The following is a 16,533-nucleotide window of genomic DNA, read 5'->3' as shown; positions in this document are numbered from 1 at the left end:
TTTATATACCCTAGGGTTGAAACCCTGGATTTGAAGACATATTCCAGAGCTAAGCCCTGGTTTTGAATTAAACGCTAACTTGGTAGTCAGGGAGGGAGGGAGGGAAACTAACTGCATGGCAGGGGTGCTAGGCTCCCCCTGCATCTTTTCACCTTGAGACCTCAAAAAAAAATCAAGACTATAAATAAAATAAAAACATTCCATCTGCAGGTTCCAAAAGCCTAACTGCAGGACAGCCTAGCACCACCCACCCCTGCGAACCATGGCGACCACCTCACCCACAGCCGCTGTGGTGACAGCCACCGTGGTGACAACAGCAGCTGCCATGGACTTGCGTGACTGGCTGTTCCTCTGCTACGGCCTGGTTGCCTTCCTGAGCGAAGTGATTGACAGCACTACCTGCCCATCTGTTTGCCGCTGCGACAACGGCTTCATTTATTGCAATGACCGGGGCCTGACCTCCATCCCAGCTGACATCCCGGATGATGCCACCACCCTATACCTGCAGAACAATCAGATCAACAATGCCGGCATCCCCTCCACCTTGAAGAAAAAGCTAAATGTTCAGGTTGTACAACCGGGGGACTTTATTTTTTGAAAGAGGGTGGCTGATCTTCATTAATGAGCTGAGGCTGAATGTGGCTTGACCCAACTTTTTCTCCCCTTTAGAATTCTTAAATAGTAGCTGTAGAAATCTTTGGTTTATGAAACTTACGTTGAGGGACATTTTCCCCCTCCCCAAGGATTAACCTGATAATGTTTTGCTCAGACTTTGGTGTCTTGAACTACAGTCTTGTGGACACTCTAATACAGGCTTTCCCAAAATGTTGCTCTCTGGATGTGGCTGGACCAAACTCGCATCAGCCGCAGCCAGCATGGCCAGTTGCCAGGGTTGATGGGAGTCCAAAAATAAGTGGAGGACACCTGGTTGGGGAAGGCTGTCTTAGTGTGACTTGCCATCATGGTGACTTCCCATTGCATCCCAATTCTTTCAAATTACCAATTTGCAGAAGTTTTCAGGACGTGGTGTTTCAGAACTTGTGAATATTCACAAGACCAGTTCAACATGCCAAAATTGCCAGGTAAACGCGACAGTATCAGAAGCTGCCTTATCTGAGATTAGACCTCACCCACTATTGCCTGCTCTGACTGGCAACAGCTCTCCAGGGTCTGAGAAGGAAGAGTCTTTTGCATCAACTGCTACCTGAGCGTTTGAATAAGAGATGCCAGGGATTGAAACTGAGATCCCCCCAGCACACACTGGGCTATGACCCCTCATCAGCTCACACTGAATTAATGTTTGTGCTTGTTTTGCCATAAATGTACAGTGCATGGGAAGGGGGCTGTAGCTCAGTGGTAGAGCATCTGCTTTGCATGCAGAAGGTCCCATGTTCAATCCACAGTGGAATCTCTAGTAGGGCTAGGAGAGACTCCTGTCTCCAACCCTCATCAGCAGCTGCCAGTCAATATAGACAATATTGCACTTGGTGGGCCAATGATCTGACGTCATAAAAGGCAGCTTCCTATGTTCCGAAAGGTGAGGCCCAGCCCATGAAATATTAATAGCAGACTTATAGATGCCTGCTGAAAATGTTTGTGTTTTGACTGGCCTATCCCGAAGTGATTTGATTGCATCTGTTTTTAAATTTTATTGTTTTTAATTATTTTTAAATGTTGTTGTTTTTTTTAAATGGCTCTGGTTCAATGTTTTTCATCTTCAGCTAAAAGGATATCAAGGAGCGGAGGCCAATAAATACCTCTAATTTGTCCAAGGCCTTAAAGTGCCACTGCTAATGGGAATACACCAGAATTGGGAGTTGTTGGACTCCCATCAGCCCCAGCCAAAATGGTTAGGGTTGATGGCAGTTGTATTTCAGCAATATCAGGAAGGTCACAGGTTCCCCGCTCCTAAATTATGTAATGTTGGGCTAGATGCACCAGTGGTCTGACCCCATGAAAGGTTCCCACAGTGCCCAAGTGGTCCTTAGACTTTGGAGATAATGTTTGGGGCTGGAAATTAAACTTTTTCCTTTTCTTTTTTATTTTGAGTAGATACACCCAAATGCATGTTGGAATTCAAAATATGTCCACATTTTAGATTCCATGTGGATTTTTGGTTTTGAGATTGTTCTGGGGTATGTTTAGCAGCATACTTTGATTTTTAGCACAGGGTTGGAATTTACACACTAGCTTTGAAGCTCAAGTTCCTTTGCCTGTTTAATGCCAAGTCCTGTTTTTTAAAAAATGTAATAATTTAAACACCTTTTCCTTGTGGTAAGTTCATGATTTCTAGGCTGATGACAGGCATTTTAATATGGACTAACTGGAACCCAAATTGCTCAGGTTTGAGGAACTGTTAAATGCAGCTTTTAAAAAAATCAAAAACATGCACACCATTTCCATTCTCTACTTCTGCCCTGTTGAATTTCCTCTTAATTCAATTCCCATCAGGTCATCTACCTCTATGAAAATGACCTGGATGAGTTCCCCATCAATCTGCCCCGTTCGTTGCGGGAACTTCACCTCCAGGACAACAACGTCCGAACCATCGCCCGAGACTCCCTGGCACGCATCCCTCTCCTGGAGAAGCTGCACCTGGACGACAACTCCGTCTCCACTGTCAGCATCGAAGACGATGCCTTTGCGGACAGCACACGCCTGAAGTTGCTCTTCCTCTCTCGCAACCACCTCAGCAGCATCCCCTCTGGCCTGCCCCGCACCCTGGAGGAACTGAGGCTGGACGACAACCGCATATCCACCATCCCCCTCCATGCCTTCAAGGGGCTGATCAGCTTGCGGCGCCTGGTGCTAGATGGCAACCTCTTGGCCAACCAGCGCATTGCAGACGACACCTTCAGCCGCCTCCAGAACCTCAGCGAGCTCTCGCTGGTGCGCAACTCTCTGGCAGCCCCACCTCTTAACCTGCCCAGCGCTCATCTGCAAAAGCTGTACCTCCAAGACAATGCCATCAGCCACATCCCCTACAACACCCTTTCCAAGATGAGGGAACTGGAGAAGCTGGACCTGTCCAACAACAACCTGACCACTCTGCCCAAGGGTCTCTTTGATGACCTTGACAGTCTCTCTCAGCTCCTGCTGAGGAACAACCCCTGGTACTGTGGCTGTAACCTCATGTGGTTGAGGGACTGGGTCAAGGCCCGGGCTGCTGTGGTGAATGTGAGAGGGCTGATGTGCCAAGGCCCCGATAAGGTCAGAGGGATGGCCATCAAGGACATCACCAATGAGATGGATGAGTGCTTTGACGTGGGCCCGCAGAGCAATTCAGGAGTGGTGGTGGCAGCCAAGACGACTGCCAGCAATGCTGCTGTCACAACCCCGCAGGGCTCCCTTTTCACCCTCAAGGCCAAGAGGCCTGGCATCCAACTGCCAGATTCCAATGTTGACTACCCAATGGCCACTGGGGCTGGAGCCAAAGCACTGATTCTGAACGTCAAGCCGCTAACCGCTGACAGCATCCGCATCAGCTGGAAGGCAATGCTCCCGGCAGCCTCTTTCCGCCTGAGCTGGTTGCGCCTGGGCCACAGCCCAGCCGTGGGCTCCATCACAGAGACCCTGGTACAAGGCGACAAGACAGAGTACTTGCTGACAGCCCTGGAGCCCAAGTCCACCTATATCATCTGCATGGTCACCATGGAGACGGGCAGCACCTATGTGCCTGATGAGACCCCAGTGTGTGCCAAGGCCGAGACGGCAGACATGTACAGCCCCACCACCACCCTCAACCATGAGCAAAACATGGACCCAATGGCCGGGCTGCCATTGGCAGGGATAATTGGCGGGGCGGTGTCCTTGGTCTTCCTCTTCCTAGTCTTGGCGGCCATCTGCTGGTATGTCCACCGGACGGGAGAGCTGCTGACACGGGAGCGAGGCAGTCGGAAGAAAGATGACTATGTGGAATCGGGCACCAAGAAGGACAACTCCATCCTGGAAATCAGAGGCCCCGGGTTGCAGATGCTTCCAATCAACCCGCACCGGGCAAAGGAGGAGTACGTCATCCATACCATATTCCCATCCAATGGAACCAGTCTTTACAAAAGCACCCACACCATCGGCTACGGCACAACCCGTGGGTACAGAGACGGTGGAATTCCAGACATAGACTACTCGTATACATGATGTAGAATCCCCTCCCTCCTCCCACATACATCCCTCCTGATCCCCTCAACTGCCCAGCCACTTCTCTGTTTTTACCCCCCCTCCCTATCCACACACACAAACACGTACACCAAGGTTTTGTTTTTTTGCCAAGGTGGAAAAAAAATGGCAAAACACAAAAACTATTTTCCAAGCAGAACCAGGTGGAACAAAAGGGGAGGGGAAGAAAGTTTTACAAAAAAAAAGAAAAGAAAAAGCAAACAAAAACAAAGCCTATTTTGTAGAAAACCAACAAAAACACACACAAAAGTTTTAAAAAACGTAGACATGGAGTGGGGCAAAGACATAATTTATATTTAATATACCAGATTAAAAAAATACATAAACATACAACTCAGACCATCAAGGAACATTGGGTTATTGTTGGGTCCCACCCCTCCCCCTGAGGGGGGCAGGGGGAAGACCTGGAAGAAGGGAAGGGGGAAAGTGAAAATGAAAAACAAAAATGCTACCTGTTTTATCTTTCTTCCTGTATAAATCCTCTATTTTGTTCAGGAGTTAGATTATAAAAAAAACATCAAAATGTCTTTCCTGGCGGCTAAACTGTTGACTGCATGGGGGGGGAGGGGGCCCGTGCGAATCTGCTTCCATTTCTCCTTTTGCATTCCATAACTCTGCTTTCCTTACAGGTTCCAAATTTGTCATGCAAATTTGAGCAACAACCACTACCACAACAAAATAAGCATTGGAAATATATATATATCTTTCTGGAGTTCTGAAACAAGACCCTAACCCCAAACCTGCCCCTTCCACACCTGACTCAAGTTTCCCCTCAGCCCCTTTCTGCAAGACTCAGAATCCATCAACTTTGTTGTTCTGCTCAACACGGACTGATCATAAGAGAAATCTCTGTTTGGTTACCTCCTCACCCATCTATCCTTTGGGACAATCATTCAAGAATATTCTCTTTGTAGGAATAACTGCAACACGTAGCTCTTTGTCTTTTTAGCAAAAAGAAAGAAAAAAGAAAGAAACTGACATGGAAATGGGAGATGGGCCAGCGTCTTCCAACTAGCAAGATGTTCCTTCCAAGGTGGGGGCTCTGGAAATCCTAAATGAATCTCAGGTTCACATTTAGCGTGTGAATGGTTTTTGAGATGTTAAGGAAAGACGAGAAAAGCAGGATTTTGGTTCAAGTCCTTTTCTTTTGCATCAACTCAGAAAATGACCAGCTAGGCCTTTTTCAACAGCTCATCACTAAGATGGTTGAGGGTTTCTGTTGGTCTCCTACTGTATGCAATTATTTTTTGCCTCCTCCCTGATGGGATAAGGTTTGAGCGTCCAACTGACAATCTATAAATTTCTGCAGGTGTTGGGCACAGTGGCAGGCCCTTGAGGCCACATCCAATTCCCTGCCAGGTGTTTATGATTATTTGGCAATCCAAAGCAAGGGGCAAAAGCAGGTGGAGTACTGAGCCCCTGGCAAATGGCCACCACATGTGGTTAGTGGCCTGCCTTCACGTTGGCCAGTGTGGATATCTGAACAGCCCCATGTTGGAATTTGGTTCTTCCCCTGCCCAAGAGCAGATTCAAAAGTTGCAGAGGTGTTAGTATAAGAGATTCTCCTGCTCAAATCAGGAGGCTTAAAGGAAATTCAAACCCACATCCACCCTGTGTTTGAACACCTAAAGTTTTGCCACTTGCTATAGTTGAGCCAGTATGACAACCTGCATGTCTGCCTGACTGAGTTTTTCAGATCTTGTGAATTGCTGGGAGGATGAGAGACAAGAAAGGGGCTGTGAAATGAGCAGTAATGCACGTATCCCGAGTCTGTGTGAGGCTCCTGGATCTGATCCCCAGTATTGCCGGTGGTGCACTTTCAGGAAAAGGGCTGGGAAAGTTTGGAGAAACTTGGGGAGGTGCATCTTTGAATCTGGTTGATGGACCATTGGTCTGAATTCGTAGGAGAGAGCTTTGCTGTTCCACATGATGGTCAGGTTTGCACATGTTTGTCCCCCCAAAAGTGCAGATGTAGATTAAAGAGGCCCACAAGACTTTTGGGATGGATGGGTGTGGTGAGGAACTGGGTCACATCCATCTAAGTCCCAACTAACAGTAGAGTGGGTCCACTCAAAGAATGACTTAGGTGGATACAACCCATTACTTAGCTGGAAAGTGTCACGAAGCAAGGAAGGGGAGGGGAAAACAGATGGAGGATAAGTCCACCAAGAACTATTAAGGATGGTAGTTGTGTGGAACCTCCATTTGTAAAGGTAGCATATCTTATGAGCGCCAGAGGCTAAGCACAAAATGTGCTTCTTAAAAGCATTGGGCTGGCCACCATTTGAATGAGGATGCTGAGTGAGATGAACCTTAGCTCTGGTTCAGCAAAGATTTTTGGAAATAGGAAGAAGTTTCCCCCTTATGGGAGCCCTTTTAATTTACATCTTGCCATTAATATTTACATCTTAATTTACATCTTTCCATTAATATTTAAGTATTTCTTCAAGTCCTGAGAGAAAATACTTCTCCCCACATATCACTGGATGGGCAATTCTGTAGCACCAGGCAAAGGGGATATACTTCCCTCCTCAATAAATTCACTCCAGGAAAGAAAAGCCCCCAACATAAGCCCTAGGCCAGGGTTGGAACAACTTCATACCAAATGTCGCCCAGCAGTTACATAAAGTGACCTGCCAGGGTCTTGAACCCCACCTTCGCACCCATTTTTATAGTCCAGAGTAGGCAGCAAAAACGATAATTTAAAAGTTCCTTGTGGGCCACCATATACAGCCAGGAGACTGTGTTTCAAGTAACTGCATTGTGTTACTTAAGCACCCACAGTACAGTACCTTTGGAAGGCAAGAGAACGTGAGGGGGACATAACCAGTTGGATCCACCTCTGGTGGGCCCCTTGCCCCCCCCGCCCCCCCAGATCCAGCAGTGACCAGTTGCCACTGTTTGACTTGCTGGGTTGCAAGTTGTGCAGGCCTGACCTCTAGTTAGGTTTGGGTAGAATTTAAAGCATTCCCCCACTCCAAGATCCTGATCTTGACAAGCAAAACAAACTCATGGAGGAAAGTAATTAGAAGTCACTTTAGGTGTCATTCGACATGCAGCTTCTCTCTTTTTGCACGCCTTCTGCTGTGTACAAGAATGTGCAGTGTTTCAACCCCTTAATTTCTGCAAATGGCAATAAATGGGATTAGCTGGCTAACTGGAGAGCAAGGCAATAAACACGCCATTAGAGGCATCTTTCAGTGGGATTCCTTCTCCTGGCCAGCGGGGCTCTCTGACAGCCCGGCATTCCTTAATAGCAACAATAACTGTTCAGGGGAGGGAAAAATGCACTTCAAGGGGCTTGTGACAAAACAAAGTGACTGAGGAAGCAGGGTGGGCAATGAACACTCAGAAAAGGGAAAACATTAAAAGCCTGGCCAATTATCAGCAAAATGGCATTTGTGTCCATCAACTCCCGCAATGAGCAACGCATCCCTCTCTGGGTTCCAGTTCCCCTCTAGATTTACCAATTTATCCCACAGTGCCTTTGGCTTAACTGACTTTTGCAGCATCTTCTAACACAGTCCTTATTGGCACTTCCTGTATCACATTGAAATTGTTTTCTGCTCTAAAATTGCCAGTGCTATGCACAGAAAACCAGGGATTGAGGTGTGTTCCTATCATAATGGCCTATAGCAGGCTTACATTTAATACCAGATGTTCCAGCCGTACAAGATTCTAGTCCCCATCTATTGCTATGTATAGCAATATACATGTCACAGGTTAGGAAATAGAGTGAGATAAGGCACTTTCCTAATACGTCCAAGGAAGCCTGTGGGGTTTTTTTTTTCAGTTTCATAAAGCTCTAGTGCTTATCTGGGTTGGGAGCTCAAATTTAGAAGAATCCGGACTTTTTTTTTTATACTGCAGATCTATGTATGATGTACATGGTAAAAGTTCAAGGCAAATACTGCTTCTCTAGGGGTATTTCCAGACGTGTTTATTGTGACGTTGGTGCTCCTCACACATGCAGAGGTTTTTTTCCCCTTGCAGCATCTGTACAGTGTAATTTGCCTCAAAATCCCAGCTCATTTTACCCCACCTCCACCCCCCATTTAATCTGGATTTACTCTTTCCAGGGAAAATATTTTTTTTTTTTTTATTTTAAAAACTTGCAAATGATCCGTTTGCAAATTAAGACCACATCTGGCAACCCCAGATAGTGTATTGTTTCATCTTAAACTGTGTAAGTTGCCTTGAAAATATTTTAAATAGGGTGGATACCTTAACTGGGAGAAAGAACTAGACGAGGTGTCGTGGAAACACAGGCAAGGGATTTCACCATGCCAAGCTAGGCATGTACTAAAAAAACCTCCCACGGTTCTTGTTGGGTGTAAAATTAGAGCGTGCCTTCCATCAGTCTCTTTAAAGCAAATAAACCAACTGCAACGGAGCACTGTCTTCTTAGCTTTCTGGTTGAAATGGAAAGCTGGTGTGCCCAAAGGTGGTTTTAGTGTAGTGCGACTGGTGTGGTCACGCTGGGCACTGCGCTGCAGAAACAATGCTGTAGAATGGAGTGGGAGAGGCTGAATTTTAGCATCACACAGGGCACTGCTGAAATTTGGCAGCCCCAAGTCTGCCACTAGTATGCCTGCCCACGAGTAAGCCTAGTTAACAAGGGGACACCTTGTCATGTATTTCCAAGCAACAGAGTGGTACCCTGGCCCTCAGGTAACCTCACTATTCCTCTGCAGAGCTTTGCACAAGGCAGTTGTGCCAAGATCAGCACAGACGCAAAGAGGAACTGTCCTAGATTGAAGAAGGGGAAATGAAGTAAAATAAAATAAGGGAGAGAGAGAAAAGGAATGCAACAAGAAACAAGGACGACACCATTAATCTATTGGAAAACAGCAAAATGTCAGGCAACTCAGGCAGGATCTAATGGAGAGCACAGGCGGACAGTAATAAAGGCTAGGTGGGAGAAGTCACATTTCTGGAACAGACCAAGTGCCCCAAGAGTGGGGAATCTGTGCCCTTCCCCCTGTAAGGAAAAAAAAATGCTGTTAAGACTCCAAATCCTATCAGCCCCACCCAGAATGACCTAGTGGTCAGGGATGGTGGGAATCCAGCAGCATCTGGAGGGCCATGGTTTCACACTCTGTAGTCCAAAGAGACAGGTGCTCACAGCTCCAATTCTGTAATCACAGATACTCTGCATAAAATGCATGCACACCTCTCTCTAGCTATATATCCCAACCCCTGGTTCTCAGTATGCAAATTTATGCAGCTCATTAGCAGCACACTGAAATAACCAGTGGGGGGGAACAAGCCGTCCACGGAAGTCATTTTGGAAAGAAGCAGTGGGTGGGTGGGTAGCTTGTTTCTTTCCTATTAAACACCATCAACAAGGAAAACGCAAACAACAAAAATTACAAAAGAGTGCTCCAGGCCAGCTAATGTTTATATGCTAAACATCACTTTACACAATCCGGGCCTTGGACCCGACGCGTCAGTCTCGCCTCCCGTGAAGTGTAATTTTATTAAGTGTTTAACTCTATATACAGTACTTAACAAACAGAGCTAATGTGAGCAGGCTCTTGGGGAGGATGCATTTAGCACAATGCAAAAAAAAACAAAAAAAAAAAAAAAACCACCTTAAAAACCTGCCTCTCCCTGCTGCTCATTAATTCAGGTGATTCGAGGGTTGTTTGGTGTGCGCCATTGCTGGCACGCATGCAGAGTTTACAGTAACAAGCAATTTGCAGCTCAGCTTGCAAAGTTTTCATTTAGGAGAGCAAGCTTTTTAAAAAAGAAAGAAAAAAGAGAGTTAGCAAGAGAGGGCAGGGGTGGGAAACAGGAAAAGAAAGCACTCGAGTTTGGCTTCCCAACCCAACCTACCCACTCCCCGGAATGTGGCAACAGATAGGTCTTAAGGACATGAGGATGGGAGGTCTCAGATTTTCAAAGAGGGTTCCTCAGGGATGTTGCGGCTGGAACTTGAACTTGATTCAGTTTGCATCTAAAGGCAAACCTACCTAATTAGCACTTTTCTGAAACAATATGTGAACTGAAAAATAGGCATCCTTCAGAATGTGCACTTCTCCAAAAATTTTGCGATACAGTTCTCCAGCCAAGTAATGTGTACAAAAAGGCCCCCTGTGTGCCTAAAGATGTACAGTATATATTAGTGAAAACAACATGTTAAAATGCATTATGTTAGGGGGAACCGCTTTGTAAAACTCTGAATATTAGGGGAAATTGCACACCCAAATGATGATATTAAGAGAAATGTTGATGAATTTTCATTAGGGCTATTTTTAAAAAAAAGAACCACGAATTTGATGTGGAAATTAGGAGAACTGAAGTTAAGATTGGAAACGAGAAAATAATAGAAAGCACTACTGGCTGATCCACTAATATCTACTGTATATTAGATTCTAGCCCATTTGCTTTTTGTTGGGCAGGGCAGATATCTGGGAAATGGAGACTGAAAAAATAATCTGAAAGTGAATGCAAGCACATTGATCCACCAGCACTGTTTTTTTGCCACCAGTGTGGGATGCATTCTGATGCATGTTCCCATCTGCAACAAATTAGCATGCATGCCCCCCATCAAAATAAGAAGCATTCATTTGGATATCTGCTTTGTCACTGAGAGAAAACCTAAGAACCCTGCATGTACATAAATTGCTCAGAAAAGCAAAGCAATATCAGAAACAAATCACAGACCTTCCATAGAGCATGGGGAAGAAAAGGTGGAAACTCTGGGCTGTATCCAACTACGTTTTACTTAGAGTAGGCCCAATGAGATTAATGAACCTACGTTAGCCATGTTTCGTGACTTAAGGGGGTCTGCTGTGAGTCAGACTACAATTGGATAAAACTGTCTTTGGAAATAAGAGGTTTTGCTGTCCCTTAAGTAAAACCAAGGCATTCTGTCTGCAGAGGGAAAATAGTTAAAGCTGACAGCAGCACACAAAAGAGGCTGAGAAAGCCAGTCTGGTCAAGGGAGCCCATGGCACAACTTCCAATCCATCGTCCCTGCAAGGCAGCATTACCCATCAAGCAGACTCAGCTATTTGTTCTGTCCATCCCATCTAACTTGACAGCTGCCTTGGGCTCTCCACTTCCTCAGTGGAAGAACACTTAACTATTCCGCAATTGAGGTAGGTGTGTGTGTGTGTGTGTGTGTGTGTGTGCGCGCACACACACACACACACACACACAGAAACAGAGAGAGAGGTTTTGTCCTGAAAACCCTTGCTCTTAATTCCACTTCCCTCTTTATTCTACTGCTCTCCTATCCCAGATAGAAATAGACAAATCTGTCGCTTGCAGTTCTCCAAGTTTCTTACTTTTCCAATTTTAAATTCAGTGCACATTTCCATCAAAATTTCTGGATTTATTTTTTTAAGTCCTCGTGAGAATTCATCAGCGTTGTGAATTTTTCCTAATTTTTCCTATTTTTGTGTGCAGTTTTGACTTGCACATTTTTGCAAAGAAATGTTCCTTAATATAATGCATTTTGCATGTTATTTTCACTAATATATGAATTTTTATGTACATTTTACCCCTGTATGTGCATTTTTGTACTTGGCTGGGGAACTGCATCATCAAATTCAGAGAAGTGTGAATTTCAAAGGATGGCTGTGTTTGGTTTGCATTGTTTTTCAAAAAGTGTGAATTCAACATGGTTTACTTTTAAATATGAACCGAATCATGTTTTCTTCCACATTCCTAATCCAGACATGTTTTGGAAATCACTGAATCTGAAGGAAGCTATGTTCTTTTTGGCTTCCATTTTTCCTTTCCTCCAAAAGCAATTTTGCTGTTCATTTACTGGCCACTTCTAATCTAACCTTCAGTATTTCAGGCCTATATCTAGTCTCAATATGCATCACAGGACCCACCTTTTTCCTCCTTTTCTCTACATCCATATTTTCCCTCCAAAGTCTTTTTAAACAGAAAGACGAAGGATTCCTGATATGACAGGGATGCACGAAGGACTAAACACTCACCTCCCTCCCTTTGTAAAAGGGTATGTAGGAAGTGTTGCCAAGTAACAGATTTTGCATGAGATCCACCATATGATATCCTACAGGCATGCAATCACAACAATCTTAAGAATCCCACCTAACCTAAGAAGTAGAACAAAGGGGCTCCCTAAACTTTGACCTGGTATAAAGAATTGCCACTTCTAGTCCATCTTGTGACTTTTTATAATCCTTTGTAACACAAGATTTCCACTTTGCAGGAGTCTGTATATTTGAAGTGACCATCCTCCAATCCTGAGTGCTTTGAACAGGCAGACATGTCTCAAGATTAATCCAGTTAATATTGGCAAACATGAGACAGGTACCAACCTGCCACCCCTAAGATAATCCTTGCAATTGCATGCATCTGTCACAAAGTTGGCATGTCAAACATACTGCTAACAAGAGGTAGCACCAGTGGAAGCTTCTCCATTAGGACAAAAGTGGCAGTGCCCCACTAACCTCAGTCTGCACTCCTATCTACATGTCTGCATATTTACTTACAACCAGCCCAGGGGGCAGCCCTCGCCTGCCATATTCCTCCTCCTCAGCCACAGTATTGCCCTTGCAGAACTCAGCAGGGAAAAGAATGGGGACAAAACTAGACTTAGTGGGTTCTGCCTGTCATTGGCTCTGGCTCCCCCTACTGTTGGGCTCCCCACCTTATGCCCTATCAGTTCTGATGGGTACCAGCCACCATTCTATTTTGGTGTGTAGGCTGAAAACAAAAGGAATTCATGTGCAACCTATTTGATACATCAAGTGAGATCACTGCTCCATCTATCCCAGTATCGCCTAGAGACAAAAATGTTACCGTTTCTTTAAAGGTAAAAGTGGGAAACTGATCATAATACTGGAATAGTTTCAATGGCAACATGGCAGAAGGTGGGGAGTTGGTGCAATGCATTGTGGGATTTTGCTTTTCCTGGGTCAAAGAGGCCTCGCACTTTTGTTTCCCTGGCTTGTTATTTGCTTTACATTCAGAATTAATGTACAAGTTCATTATATGCTACCCACAAATGTTTTGGGATCACCCTCAAGAGGCAGATGGTACTGGGGTACACTGAGAGCCAACAGTGTTAAACATTTGCCTGCTCTTGCCATTTTGTCAGGTTGGGAAAATTATAGCAGAGTGAATATTCAGGCACTGGGTGTGTTCTCTAGCTTCCCTGGGAAAGGAAGTAGGCCTGGTTCAACATTTCCCAAGGTGCACACACAGCCCAGCCCTGATCATTCCAATCTGCAACATCTATGACATCCTCGGACATATTCTATACATGTCCGATGGGTGCTAAAATCATTTCCCTGAGGGGAGGAGGCAATGAGGAAGAGGTCAGGACCTCAGTGGACAGGAAGGAACCCAACCAACAGGGATCTGGAAGCTGGATTGGCTTGAAGGAACTCAACACCTGTGTTGATTTTAGAGGAGAGATAGAAGCCCAGTGCTGGGATCCTGGTGGCTAAGGCAGGATGGAAGTGGAAAGAAGTGTTTCCGTGCAATGATCCTGGCTTCCTCGCAACAGGTCACAGTTGGTCTGATATAGAAGAAGGTGTATAGACTATGGGATTGCTCTCTTATCAGAAGGCCAGGCTGGTTGTTATCTGGAGCCAGAGAAAACTTGGTGCAACAGAGGAAAGAGGGACAGTTCCATGCCTCCTCCTCCCTCTTCTTTGGCTGCCTGGTCTAAGCTGAAAAAAATCCCACAATCTGGATCTACAAACAGTGCTGGCATCTGACAGCAGCCAAGCATCACCAGCCAGTTCTGAAAGCTTGCACGTGCGCACAAGCAGAAGACAAGGCTAACTGTGAAATCTGAATCTCTGAGATGGTGTGTCCCCAACCTGCTTTCTTCTTAATTTTGTCTTAACAATGGCTGGGTTCCAGGCCAACACTTCCTTCCCACCATCTTGCCAGAAGGCAACTGAGCTCTCTTTAACAACAAGCAAAAACACACAGCGGCCTCCACTGGAAAGAAAATGACCTGCTTCCACTGTTCCTGTTGCCCACATGTATGTGTGTGGCTTTTTGTTTTGTTTTTTAAATAGAATGGCAAAAATGTCTGCCAGTAATGGATTATGTGGTAGGATTAAAATCATCGATCAGTGCCGGGGGTGAAAGGCCAAGGTAGGAGAGGAGATACACCACTGGCCATGATCCTACAATGAGCACTGGGGGTGTGGGGAGAAAAAAAACTCATTGCACTGCAATTTCCCCCAACTGTTAAGGAAGACCTTTGTAAAAACTGGCTTGGATCAAGCTGGTCTATGTTGGTTGAAAGACAATGTCAGACAAGACAAGCATCTTTCTGCTCATCAGCCACTTCTTTTGGTCCAACTACCTGCTACACCCGTTCCTTTGCTTCTGCTGAGCTGCTTGTGGGCGAATCCCCACCCTAGACTCTCCGCCAAAATAATAAGGGTGTTTCTCCTCTCCCCGTTTCCCCCTTTTTCGTCTTCAGAGAAACCAAAGTGCACTCCTTTGGCCTCCTCGTTTTAGGTGCCTTGAAAAATTTTCAAATGTTTCAAAAAATGAATGTGTCGCAAGTTCCCTTAGTCCCTTTTTTGTTTTTTTGTTTTTCATAGAAAAACAAAAGCATTTTAAAAGTACAAGTTTAAAAAAATGATAATTATAAAAACAAAAAAAATCTTTCCTTGCCCTTTCTTGGAATAAAATAGAAAAGATTTAACTTTGATAGCAGACTTGGTGGTGTCACTTGGTGCTGGTGGTGGACTCATGAAACACACTAGACACAAATGTAAAGGGAAATTTGGGTGGATGGACAGATCATGTGGATAGAAAAGGGGGAGCTGATAGTTCCTAGAAGCAGAGTGTCAGCCAGGTATATCGAAAGCAAATGAATGTACTTATTCTTCTAAAGAAACTGCAGAAATCAGCAACAATGGGCAAGGTTTATCTACACAAATCAAGGTTCAGAAATTGATTGCCCAGGGTTAACTCTGAAATTTAAAAAAATGAAGCCTACAACTTGGTTCAAGTAATCACATGGATATTTGTTGATTGATCACATGGATATTTGTTGATTGAAATTTGTGTGTGAGTAAGCACAGTTATTTCCAAAGCAAGCAAGCATGTTTTCTGGTTTTTTAGATGATTAACACAATTATGCCACAGCAGTCATCATCTTACAAGGTATCATAGCCTGCATGGGTTACAGGAGGGAATCTACCTTGTAGAATGGTGCTTCCTAACTGCGATTTTTATAAGCGCTTATATGAAAAATATGCATTTTTTTTTCAAAAAAAGAAAAAGAAATCTGCTGCCCAATTAACGGGGACACCTTTTTCACTAGTTATAATTTTGAATCCAGTTAGAGTGCAAATCATATATTGTGCACACTTCCCTGGAAGTAAGTTCCATTGAACTCAATTAAATCTCTAATTAAATCTCATGGCTAAATCAGATCTGATTCTGCCAGTCTTCCTTCCTGTTTCCCTAGAGAAGTGGTTTTCAACCAGTGTGCCGTGGCACCTTGGGGTGCCTTGAATGATGGTCAACAGTGCCATGGGCAACACTGGCCTCTGTCGCTCTTTCCTTCCCTCCCTCCTCTGATGCCCTCATGTCTCCGCCTCCCAAAGGCTTGCACAGCTGTTTATTGATGCAGCCCTGGCTATAAGCTCCACAGGCGAATGGTGCCTTTGGAAGGCACCTCTCTTTGGGGCAGGGGCAGCTCAGAGACCAGAGGTGGCGGCAGCGGCTACCCAGAGGACTCCCAAGGAGAGGGAAGAGGAGAGGAAGCTGACGGAACACTCCACAAGGGAGGGTGTTTGAAAAAGGGTGAGAGGCTGCCAGCTCTGCAGGCAAGGGGTGACGTAACTGGGCTCCTGAGCCCCACAAGAGTGCCGCAGAAAGTATATAGTTGGTTAAGGAAGCAGTAGACTTAAAAAGGTTGAAAACCTCTGCCTTAGAGCAAGGGTAAGGAACTGAATCTGACTGGCAGGTCCAAACCTTATTTTCTCCCACCCACTCCTGGGCAAACTTTGACAAGTGTTGTGGCTCTCCACCTCTCAGTCACCTGATGGCACAAGGATGTCAAGTGACCCATGTTCCTTGGCCCATTTTGTTAGACATCAAACTGCTGCAAGCAAAGACTTGGTGCTTTGCTAGTGCTGATGGTCAGCTGATTGGTGGTGCATGAAAAGTGTCTGGCTTTGAAGGAACCATCATCTGTTGTTTTTGTTGTTTGCAAAGCCCTCTGCCTTCTCCCAATTGCAGACTCCCTAAATGCAGCCAATCCTAACTGTCAGGAAGCCCCGATCTCAAAGGAAAAGCAGGAGCTCACCTGAAGTTCCCAACTGTTCCTTTAGACTCATTCCCTTTTGGTCCAATTCTTTTTTAATACATTACAACTTGGACCCATTTGCC

General features: G+C 45.1%; 2 protein-coding genes and 1 long non-coding RNA gene across 8 annotated transcripts in view; 2 read left to right on the top strand and 1 right to left on the bottom strand.

The window, feature by feature from the left end:
* FLRT1 (fibronectin leucine rich transmembrane protein 1) overlaps nt 1-7,333 on the top strand; it is a 161,489-nt gene extending 154,156 nt beyond the window's left edge. For all 3 annotated transcript variants that reach the window (XM_080985700.1, XM_080985699.1, XM_080985698.1), the window contains 2 exons: nt 211-568; nt 2,452-7,333. In XM_080985700.1, coding sequence (XP_080841826.1) covers nt 263-568; nt 2,452-4,137 — 1,992 coding nt within the window. In that variant the 5' untranslated portion in view covers nt 211-262 and the 3' untranslated portion in view covers nt 4,138-7,333. The remainder of the gene's footprint in view (nt 1-210; nt 569-2,451) is intronic.
* Nucleotides 1-16,533, bottom strand: part of MACROD1 (mono-ADP ribosylhydrolase 1) — a 312,448-nt gene that overhangs the window by 262,611 nt on the left and 33,304 nt on the right. The gene's annotated exons all lie outside the window — the stretch shown is intronic.
* LOC308465677 lies at nt 8,328-14,847 on the top strand. The gene is made up of 2 exons (XR_013980531.1): nt 8,328-11,304; nt 11,345-14,847. It is a non-coding gene; the product is annotated as an uncharacterized lncRNA (long non-coding RNA).

This window comes from Podarcis pityusensis (genome assembly GCF_964106645.2).
Source record: "Podarcis pityusensis genome assembly, chromosome: 16".
Classification (NCBI taxonomy): Eukaryota; Metazoa; Chordata; class Lepidosauria; order Squamata; family Lacertidae; genus Podarcis; species Podarcis pityusensis.
The sequence above is the reverse complement of the archived record's forward strand: the minus strand, read 5'-3'. Positions and strand labels throughout refer to the sequence as shown.